Source organism: Phycodurus eques, chromosome 4 (genome assembly GCF_024500275.1).
Source record: "Phycodurus eques isolate BA_2022a chromosome 4, UOR_Pequ_1.1, whole genome shotgun sequence".
Classification (NCBI taxonomy): domain Eukaryota; kingdom Metazoa; phylum Chordata; class Actinopteri; order Syngnathiformes; family Syngnathidae; genus Phycodurus; species Phycodurus eques.
In genome coordinates, this window is record NC_084528.1 from 25,017,645 (window position 1) to 25,028,887 (window position 11,243).

The 11,243-nt window shown below is 41.0% G+C and overlaps 1 protein-coding gene across 3 annotated transcripts; it reads left to right on the plus strand.

Annotated features, from left to right (window-relative positions):
* Positions 1-235: 235 nt before the first annotated feature.
* LOC133401597 (retinoic acid receptor beta-like) lies at positions 236-11,240 on the plus strand. 3 transcript variants are annotated; one of them, XM_061674775.1, is made up of 8 exons: positions 236-618; positions 1,728-1,882; positions 3,311-3,452; positions 5,026-5,198; positions 5,621-5,797; positions 6,758-6,962; positions 8,134-8,292; positions 8,479-11,240. In XM_061674775.1, exons 1-8 carry the CDS (start codon positions 462-464, stop codon positions 8,616-8,618), a joined length of 1,308 nt encoding a protein of 435 aa, XP_061530759.1. In that variant the 5' UTR covers positions 236-461; the 3' UTR covers positions 8,619-11,240. The 3 variants fall into 3 exon arrangements, with proteins under 3 accessions (XP_061530759.1, XP_061530760.1, XP_061530761.1); XM_061674776.1 differs by lacking the exon at positions 1,728-1,882 and having other exon boundaries at positions 3,311-3,385; XM_061674777.1 differs by lacking the exon at positions 1,728-1,882 and having other exon boundaries at positions 400-618.
* The last annotated feature ends 3 nt before the right edge of the window (positions 11,241-11,243 follow it).

The following is an 11,243-nucleotide window of genomic DNA, read 5'->3' on the forward strand; positions in this document are numbered from 1 at the left end:
TTAAATGTGTCCTCGTTTGTCGTAGTTGCTAAAGGTAACGTAACGTGATGTAAGGAAGAGTTTTAAAAAAAACAATTTGAAAAAAAACGAAAAAAGTAAAAAGAAAAGCTGCTGCTGTCTGTGACGTCACAGTGGGTCATTTGAAGGTCAGAACAGTGAGGCGGTTCAAGCAGAGTTCAGGATGACACTGAGTCCCTTTTCTCCTCCTCCTCCTCCTCCTCCTCCTCCTTCTTCTTTTTCTTCTTCTTCTTCTTCTTCTTCTTCTTCTTTCTTCTTCTTCTTCTTCTTCTTCTTCTTCGTCTTCTTCTTATTATTCTTATTCTTCTTCTTGTCCTCCTCAAGTGGACCCGCCCGTCCAAGTTTTTGATTCGGTCCAAAACAGGCTGTGCCGCTTGAGCTCCATGGCGAGCTGACACCAACAAGCAAACAACAACAACAATAAGAAGAGAAGAAGACGAAAAATGTTCGACTACGTGGACGTGCAGTTGTTCGGCACCGCGCAGCCGTCGAGCCCGGACTGCACGCAGCGCCGCCGGCAGAACCACTCGGAGCTCCGCCGGGGCCAGGGGCGGCGGAGCGCGGCTGACCTCCCGGAGCTCTTCCTCGGACACTGGCAGTGTGAGTGCACCGTGGAGGTTGACGTGCGTGGGTGTGGAACCGGATTGGTGTTCATTTATGGTGGAGCATAATAATAGTAATATATTACGTAATAATGTGAACCATGAAAATGCGCAAGTGCGCTGTTAGGTTGTATTTAAAAAATCAGTTTGTCACTTCAGATGCACTGAGATGTTTGAAACCTAAACATTGGCTTGAAACCCAAACACTGACTTGAAACCCTAACCCTGACTAGAAAGTTTCACTTTAAACCCTAATTTGAATCCCTAATTCAGATTTGAAACCTTAATTTGAAACCCAACCCTGATTTGAAAGCCTAATCCAGATTTGAAACCCTAACCCTGGATTGAAACCTAAATCAAAACCTTACACCTGGATTGAAACACTAATTTGAAACCCTAACAGCCTTGAAAGCCCAACCCTGACTTGAAACCCTAACACTGACTTGAAACCCTAATTTGAAACCCTAACACTGACTTGAAACCCTAATATGAAACCCTAACACTGGCTTGAAACTCTAATTTGAAACCCCAATCCTGACTTGAAACCATAATTTTAAACCCTAACACTGACTTGAAACCCTAATTTGAAACCCTAACACTGTCTTGAAACCCTAATATGAAACCCTAACCCTGACTTGAAACCCTAACTTGAAACACTAACCCAGATTTGATACCTGAATTTGAAACCCTAACCCTGATTTGAAACCCTAATTTGAAATCCTAATTTAACACTGGCTTGAAACCATAATTTGAAACCCTAACTCAGGTGTGCAACCTGAATTTGAAAACTTAACACTGGCTTGAAACCTAAATCGAAACCTTAAACCAGGATTGAAGCCCTAATTTTGTCTGCAAACCCTGTTTTAGGGTTAGGGTTACAGTTAGATTCTCAAATTTAAAACCCTAATTTGCAACACTAATCCTTGCTTGAAACTGTACCCCAGGTTTGAAACCATCACGTTTGCTTCTAACTTGAATTTGAAACCTTGTTTGAAAGCCGAAGCTCACATAATATGATGTCTCGCTTGTTCTTTGACTTTACTTCCCATTTTGGGCCGAATTGTTCCACTTTAATTGAAGGCAAACTAGGTTGTTGTTTTTGTCCAGCGGCGGTAAGCCACACCGGTTCATCCGGTTCCGATCACGCGTCCGGCCGCCGCCCCTGCTCGCCTCCGCCGCCGCGCCCCTACAAACCTTGCGTCATCTGCCAGGATAAATCTTCGGGTTACCATTACGGCGTCAGCGCCTGTGAGGGATGCAAGGTAACGCAACGCCACTCGCCTAGGAAGTCGAAGGCATTCTTGAGTAAAAGTATCTTCACAGAGCTTTGGTAAAAGTAAAAAAAATATTTAAGTACAATTATCACTTGAGTAAAACAATTAAAGTACCTTATCTATGCTTTACATAAGTATCAAAAGTCTTTTCCCAATATTAAATGGAGCTACCACATTAGAGGTTCTGAAAAATTTCTTCGGATTTTATTTTGTTTGTAGTAACGAGTAATGACGGTGATTAAGTCAAATGTATCAGAGTAAAGTTAAATTTTATTTTATTTTTTTAGGAAATGTGGAGGAAAACTGAAAGTTGGTAGAAATATAAATAACAAAGTAAAGTCCAGATATGTGAAAATTCTAATAAAGCACAGTAACTGAGTATTTGTACTCGGTTACGTTACAAGACTGCATAACACTATAAAGTGCTACCTTGGCACCTTACGAGTGTGCCAATTTGCCAGTTTTTCCAGTTACAAGTCGTTGTTTTGTCCATTTATTTTTTATTTTTTTGCGGGCTAAAACTTTAGTTACGAGTGAGCTTTACATACGCCGCCGCTTGAGTTAAGTGAAAAAAAACAAAGGAGCAATTAAGGTACTGTAATGCTGTAATGCCCTGTCCTGTGGGCAAGGAGAGCCACTGTCGCCCATGCATTTTCAGCCATTTCTTGAAAGGGGCAAACGGTCAAACACATAAATACAAAATGAGAACACTCACAAGGAGCTGATGTAGGTCCCCACTCCCGCCTATACGCTCACACGCAGACTAATTGGCCAACCAGACTGACTTCAGTTCCTTGCATCACTCACTGGGCCACACCCCTTAAAGGTACAAAGTAGTGCTTTGATGCCACTTTGTGGCACCTTGGTGCCAAGGATCTATGTTGGAGTGAGTTGAGCTTAATTTTGATAAAAGTAGTGTTTTGCCACAATCCGAGAACCTTCGTTGAAGTGAAGTGTGGAGCTTCATTTTGACAAAGTAGTGCTTCACTGCCATTTTGTGGCATTTTGGTGCCAAGGAACTATGTTGGGGTTAGTTGAGGAGCTTCATTTAGACAAAGTAGTGCTGCACTGCCATTTTGTGGCATCTTGGTGCCAAGGAACTATGTTGAGGTTAGTTAAGGAGCTTCATATAGCCAAAAGTATCTATATTAGTATCTAAAAGAAATTATAAACCTTTTAGGTATCAATTACTCACAGATTTTCACGAGTAGCAAATAGCTGTACTTTATATTGTCCTAGATTATATGTTGTTGCAGTTTTTCTTTATTAAAAATATGTAACAAAAATACAACCCAATACAGAACATGTATTTATTTGATTCTGTTATGAATAAATACAAGGTAGCGGTGTAGGTGCTGTGTTTGCGTTAGCAACGGGCTCGCCGTTTTCTAGCTAATGTTTTCCTCCCCTGGTCAGGGTTTCTTCCGCCGCAGCGTCCAGAAGAAAATGGCGTACACGTGCCGGCGAGACAGGAAGTGTGTCATCACCAAGGTGAGCAGGAACGTGTGTCAGGCCTGCAGACTACACAAGTGCTTGGCTGTGGGCATGTCCGCGCAATGTAAGTGCAAACATGAACACACTCTTCTATGCGTAGCATGAGCAACACTACCATAGACTCGGAAGACAAAGGGCTTCAAACTCTAATTTGAAAACCAATATTGAAACCCTAACTCAGACTTGAAACCCTAATATGACACCCTTTCCGGGCTTTGTAATACCAATTTTACACCGATAACCCAAGTTTGAAAAACAAATTGGAAAACCCTAAGCCTGACTTCAAACCTGAATTTGAAACGCTAACAATAGTTTGAACCCCTATTTTGAAACCATAACCCATGTTGCAAAGTGAAACCTTGGCTTCAAACCCTAATTTGAAAGTCTAACTATTGTTTTGAACCCTAACCCAAGCATGAAACCCTTGTTTGAATCCCTAACATTGGCTTGATACCCAAATTTAAAACCTCAACAGTTAGTTCAAACTGGAACCTCATCTTCAAACTATAATTTGAAACTAACCCAAGCTTGACACTCCAATTGAATTCATATATTTTCTCCAGCTCTCTTGTATGCGACCTCCTTAAATGTACAGTGCTCAAAAAAGTACTGTCGTGTCTGCTGAGTATATAATATTTCAAGTACTTTTCATTCATATCTGAAAGCGAGCCTCAGACCTTGTCAACATGAACTCGTCAGCCTCTCCCTGGGAGCTTTCCTCGAAATAAATGTGTAAGTGACCCACATAGCCCAGTGTGCGCATGTGTGTGTGTGTGTGTGTGTGTGTGAGAGTGTGTGTGAGAGCGCCATGTGACGCTGCTCTTATGTAATGTACCACAGCCTGGCCGCCTCCACGACATGTGGCCACAGCCTGGCCAATGGCAGAGCCCAGCTGCTACATAACACACACACACACACACACACACACAGACACGCACATGCAGGAAGACGGAATAAGGACGTAACACGAGCTCCTTACATTGGACTCTTTACGGACTCTGAGAGAAGAGGAACACGTAGAAGAAGTAGGGCAGCGTGGCCTGTTGCGTAATAGCATCCACACACATGTGCCCCAGTCAGTGGGACAACGTGGAGAAATGGGTTGGAGTTACAAACGTCATTGTGTTCTGTGTTTGAATTGCGAACGAGGGTCCAAAAAAAACATGTTGAAGTTACAAATGTGTTTGAGTTACAAACATGTTTTCGGGTTAAAAATATATTCGAGTTACAAACATGTTTGAGTTACGAATGTGTTTAGGTTACAAATATGTTTCAGTTACAAACATGCTCGAGATACAAGCGTGTTTGACTTAAAATTGTGTTTCAGTTTCATGCTTGAGGATTAAAACGTGTTTGAGTTACACATTGTTTGAGGGTTATAAATGTGTTTAAGAGGAATCAACCTATAAACCTTAATTCAGCATTCAAATTACAATTCAAATTTTACATTAAAATGTATCACCAAATTTACGATTAAAATTGTACATTAAAATTCATCATTAACATTGTGAATAAAAATAAGCATTCAATTGAAATTTACATATACCTTTTGCGTTAAAATTATACAAATGTAGGACTAAAATCACATGAGAATTTTCCTTAATATTTAGCATCATTTCTTTTCTTTTTTCTTTCAGCGGTGAGGAACGACAGAAAGAGTCACAAGGCCAAGGAGGGGGAAGAAGCTCCACAGATGACCATCGGCGACACGTACGAAATGTCGGCTGAGCTGGACGCCATCGTGGAGAAGATCTGCAGGGCGCACAGGGACACGTTCCCCTCCCTACACCAGCTCGGACAATACACCACAGTGAGTGTTGAGTAGTTGTGGGTTGACAATGAAAGTCTTGCTTTGGCGCCATTTTATCGCCAAGGAACTATGTTGAAGTGCATTGAGCAGCTTCATTTAGTCAAAAGTAGCGCTTTGCCACTATCCCGTGGCATCTTTAGAAAATATTTTTTTTTGAGGAGGAGCGTCAATTACTCGTGGATTTTTGTTATGTGGAGCAGGGCTCCGTCCCTATCCCCCTCAATTTCAGATTTCAGCTTCTATCTGTGTGTTGCCATGTCAGTCTAATCTGCCCAGTGCCCATGGAACATGAAACTATATTAGCAGTGGGACTGTTTCTTTCACCAATCACATTACAAATGTGTCCTCAATGATGTCAGCAATTTTCCGTCCTCTGATTGGTTGCTTACTTTGGCCACCTTTATGCCTTCCTCCCCATGCAGATGTCCAGCTCTGAGCAGAGGGTCCAGCTGGACTTGGGTCTGTGGGACAAGTTCAGCGACCTGGCCACCAGGTGTATCATCAAGGTGGTAGAGTTTGCCAAGAGAGTGCCCGGATTCACCGGCCTCAACATTGCCGACCAGATCACTCTGCTCAGGGCCGCCTGCTTAGACATGCTGGTGAGAAATCGCTTCCCACTTTTACCAAACGTCATAGAGAGTTGGAGGCAATTTGCTGTCTCAATCTGAATCTTGTTCCTTTTTGTCATGCTAAGACAAGTTGAAAAGTTGGATTCTGATGAAATTTGCTGTGTCAATATAAATCCTTCTGATTTTTTCAAATCAAGGGGATTCTTTCTATTAGTTATCCGATACAGAAATGACTTAATTTTTTATCATCAACCAGATCCAAATCCAAAGGGGATTGTTTTTGCACTACAGTCATCCCCCACCTATTTGCAATTTGATAGTCGCAAATTTACCGATTCACATTTTTTTTTAACCGATCGTCCATTGTCCACGATTATTTTTTTTGGTCTTTCTGAAAAACACCAAAAGATGGTGATAAAGACGTGTCTAATAGGAATTAAGTGCTTTGACGCCATCTTGTGGCATTTGGTGTCAAGGAACGTGTTTGGAGGGCTGTCAATTTCTCATGGATTTTCACTACTCACAGGGGGATTACATTGTGGGGACAAAGCACTGCAGCCAATAACGAACATCCATTAATAATGGATGCCCCTCCCCCTAGAAAGGTTTATAATTGGCTATAGATGTCACAAGATGGTAGCAAAGCACAACTTTTCTTTAGGACAGGGCTATGACCTGACCAAATGAAGCGCCTCATCTCACTTCAACATAGTTCCTGGTTACCAAGATGCCACAAGATGGTCCCAAATTACTACTTTTATACTACACAGGGCTATGACCTGACTAAATGAAGCTCCTCCCCTCACACAAAGAAAGTTCCTTGGCCAGCAAATACGTAAAGTTGTTAATAGCGACTGAGCGGGAGAACACTGTACTGTATGGTCAAGTCTAAAAATGTCAAATTGGCAAAAATGAAGGGTTTCAGTTTCACCTTTATTTTTTTGTGTTGTGTTGTATTGTATTTGCACTAATTGTTTCCTGGCTGTTGAGATTCTGAGGATCTGCGCTCGCTACACGCCGGACAAGGACACCATGACCTTCTCGGACGGTCTGACGCTGACTCGCACTCAGATCCACAACGCCGGATTTGGGCCGCTCACAGATCAAGTTTTCACCTTCGCTGGACAGATGCTGCCACTGCAGATGGACGACACGGAGAGCGGACTCCTCAGCGCCATCTGCCTCGTCTCCGGGGGTAACGCGTGCTCTTGTCAATACTGTCAACTTTCACCAATAGCAAAAAATTGCGAATAATGGACATCACCTTCCCTTCAAAATGTTTATAATTACTTATGAATAGTTGAAACCAATGTATACCAACTGAGGTTATTTATAGTTATCGGAATTAACAAAATAACGAGAATGAGAATTGAAAAAACATTTGCATGAACCGAAATAAGATTAAAAGGAGTAACTAACTGAAACTGCATTGAATTCACAAAACTAATTAAACTGAACTATAATTAAAGCAAAAACATCCTACCTTTTCGTCTTTGTCAATTTATTTCATACACCCGCTTTTGGGGTTTTATTTATCTTGGCTATGCCAGTTATTATATTTGTTTTGTGGATGTTTGTTAAACTGTTCAAACTGAATTTTCTTTTTTAAATGGTCTATATTATTTTTTTATGACACAGTACTTATTGTTACCTTCTTTAATCTTTCACCTGATAAATATACTGTAATATCCTTTAAATAGAAAAAAAAACCTAATGAAAATGTACTAAACTGAAGCATTTTTAAAAAAATTAAACAAATACAAACTAGCAAACCCACTGTAAAAATTCATGAAAACTAACATACTTTGAAAAAGTCAAAAACCAAAATAGAAAAACAAAACAAATAAGGCTATTAAACTAAAATAACATTGATCCCAACCTTTATTTAACCACGACACAGAGAGAGAGAAACCTCATGGCACACAACCAAACAAAAATGTCACATGTATGTAATGTACTGAAATAATCACGATCTTGTTTCAATTTGCTCACAAACTGAAATTATAGTAAAAATAAAAAATTCAAAGTAAAATATTACAGTGAACTTCCATTTATCATGGGATACGTTTCAAAACTGACCCATAAAACCAATGAAAATGTTACATTTAAACACCAAAATGTTCAACCAAAGCATATAATTTCATCTAACAAAAGTCCACTATCTTAATGATACATATAATCTCAAACACCGGAGACAGGCAAAGGGAAATTAGCATTGGTGTGACAGTAATTCTAAACTTTCAAACAACTGCTACTTGAACACATATGGAGCAGCAACACATACAAACAGAGCATACAACAATATTCACTGGCACAAATAAGATCCTTACTCACCCTTGTTGTCTTTTTTGGGGGCGGCGGGGCAGATCGGCAGGACCTGAAGGAGCCGTCCAAGGTGGAGTCGCTGCAGGAGCCTCTGCTGGAGGCTCTGAAGATCTACTCGCGCAAACGTCGGCCCAGCGTACCCCTTCTGTTCCCCAAGGCGCTCATGAAGATCACAGACCTGCGTAGCATCAGCGCTAAAGGTGCCAACAAAAAAAAAAAGCTTTTGGCTAAAACAGACTTCTCTAACTTTTTGGATCCAGGGACCCTTTACAAGGGGATACATTTTTCGCCAATTAAACATAACCACCATGTATAACCTTAAATGCCGCAGAACCCCAGTTTGAGAACCACTGCCGTAAAGAAAGTTTGTTATGTCCCCCAATCAGGAGCCGAGCGAGTGGTCACCCTGAAGATGGAAATCCCGGGCTCCCTGCCGCCCCTGATCCAGGAGATGCTGGATGAAGTTCTGGAAAAGAAAGACCAGAGCCAACTCTCGGAGAGTCGAGGGACGCGGTACTCAAGTTGACCATCTTGAGGAACAAAAACAAGATACTAACTTTTCTAAGATGTTCTGGACTGTATTTATATAGCTAAGTTATCTCATGGATCTGTTTGACCTCATGGAATATGGCAGGGGGACACACTAGGAATTAGTTACTCAACTAGCGGGGAACACTTTGTACCTTTTTCAGGTATAAAAAGGTCACCAAACCGTTGTCACGAATAGCAAAAAAAAAATATATATATATATATACATATATTTGAAGCCTTTTACATTTGCCTATGTTAATAGTTTAAACCGTAAATTCAGTGGTGCCTTGACTTGCGACTTTATTAAATTCATAGAAATGCCATGAATCTGTTCCAGCCTCCCCCCTAAAAATAAATGTTGCCAAAAACTAAAACCACTCTATACTATGGTGCTTTTTGAAAACATACAGTAATAACATAATCAAATAGCATGGAAAGAAATTAAACCATGTTTGCACATGTTTTTGCTTTAATTCATGGACATTGTGCTGCTCCTTCTGGTGTGTGCACCTTGGCCACTTGGGGGCAGTATAATACAGACAAGGATATACATGGAGACATCTCAGCTCCTAAGCAAGCACCAATAATATTAGTTGTCCTTGACAGAGGATAAACCATATGTTCGTGAGTATTGTTATATTAGCTGTCCAAGTGTTGCTCCACCGTTTACAGTGGACCACCCACATCCAGTCCAGTCCTCCGGTCCTTATCCCTCACGAATAGCAGGGGTCCACTGTATGTTGAAATATCCGTCGCTTAAAGGGTTACAACGCCGTTGTTAATCATTAGCCCGTCTGTGCTGTTTTGCATCGTATATTACCATTAAGCTACTTTTGTCAGGCGAAGCTATGTGGTTGATTTTAAACGCAAAATGTGTAATAATTGTATGTTTGTAGGTAAAAAGCAACTGGGAGTGGCAATAAACAGCTCGAAGCCTCTTTAAAAAAAATTGCTGTGAAGTGAGTTGAGTTCGCTGCCAACACACAGCGCTCGTATCTTACATTTTTGCTCGCAAGTCAACGCAAAACAAATCGAAGGAATGACGGCTCGTATCTTGAAAAACTATTGAGTCTGGTCACTCGTATGTCAAAGCAGTGGGCCCCACGATAGTTTAAACTGCTAATATACCACAGACTATGATCTTAAAACAGTTTAACATGATTTCCCATAACATGCATCCATCCATTTCCTGTACCACTTATCCTCACTAGGGTCGTGGGTGTGCTGGAGCCCAGCTGACTTTGGGCCAGAGGCGGGGTACACCCTGAACTGGTCGCCAACATTACCCTTGAAAAGAAATTGCTTATAGATGATTGGATTTCACTTTTTAATAGCCACTCAAGCGGCGAAGACTCGACATACTTTCCGCTTACAACCCAGCCTAAGCTTAGCTTCTCCATGACATACAGAAATGTTAGTATGTCAATCCTGATGTACAGCATCACTTCAACATACTTTCTTGACACAAATGGCTACTTTCCGATTAGCCTAGACTTTGCTGTCATCATCTTGTGGCGTTACAGAAAGAACTTCTTTTGCATACCTAAACGGGTACCAAAATAACTACCACTTTTTGGAACCCTTACATCGTGGTGGGAGGGTACCGTTACACAAGTTTCATATTCCCACTGACTAGTATTTTTGGAGACAATTTGTTTTGATTCCTCAACAGGAGCCAGAATAACTGTACCACTTTCTGGCACCCTCAAATTGAGGCGGTAGGGTACCTAGAGGGATGGGTCTAGATACTATGCTGTGTGTGAATTGGTGGACAAAGCCCAACAGTTCTATCCTAGTGGGTACTCAAGTCTAGTTTCCAGAGTAGTAAGTAGTTTAGGTAGATATTTTGTTTCACCAAAGTATCTGATATTTAACACTTTTTGGCACCCTCAAAAAGGGGCGGAGCTAGATACAGTGCTGTGTATTGATTGGTGGACTGAGAATGGTCACTTTCAAAAGGGCAAGAGAAAAAAAGAACAATGTTTACAATTGAATTTAATTCAAACCTACAAGTTACAAGAATGTACTTTATTGGGGGAAACGTTTACATTCCATTTTGAATGCTGTTCACTGGTTTTGTATGCCGTGCTATAGGAAAAACTGAATGGAGAGAGTGCAATTGGATTTTTCCCTCCCAAAAAAAGGGGGGGAAAATTCCGAGGTGAGTTCAAAATTGCCTTGCCACGTGGACCCGTGAGTACGCATGTGAGCGGAAACACGTGGAAACCACATGCTGTAACAATATGGAACGTGAACACTCAGCTATTTAGAGGTTCTCAAACCTTTTGGGTCCAGGTGAGAATCCACCCCGCCCACCCCCAAGAAAACTCTCATAGTCATAACGCCAATTAAACAAAACTACCATGATGTGTAACTGGTGCTCGTAAGTTTCTATTGAATTATGTTAGCGTTGTAATGTTACCCACGCAAGGTTTCTCCGGTTGTTTCATTCTGTCGAAACCAGCGTTGCCATGACAACTTCTAAAGGATAAAGCCTCATCTCATTGGTCTAACAATGATGTGTACCTTTTTGTTATTAAAATATTAAAGAGCCACTGACTCCTGCTGACTATATTAATTTAAAAAAATACTTATTAATATTGTACCTAAAGTAATATCC

What these genes read in the sequence shown, in the direction of transcription:
- LOC133401597 (XM_061674775.1), top strand. Translation starts at nt 462, where the DNA reads ATGTTCGACTACGTGGACGTGCAGTTGTTCGGCACCGCGCAGCCGTCG. An exon ending in CCGCCTGCTTAGACATGCTG is followed by an intron (nt 5,798 to 6,757) that starts GTGAGAAATCGC and finishes CTGGCTGTTGAG; the next exon opens with ATTCTGAGGATCTGCGCTCG. An exon ending in GCGTAGCATCAGCGCTAAAG is followed by an intron (nt 8,293 to 8,478) that starts GTGCCAACAAAA and finishes TCCCCCAATCAG; the next exon opens with GAGCCGAGCGAGTGGTCACC.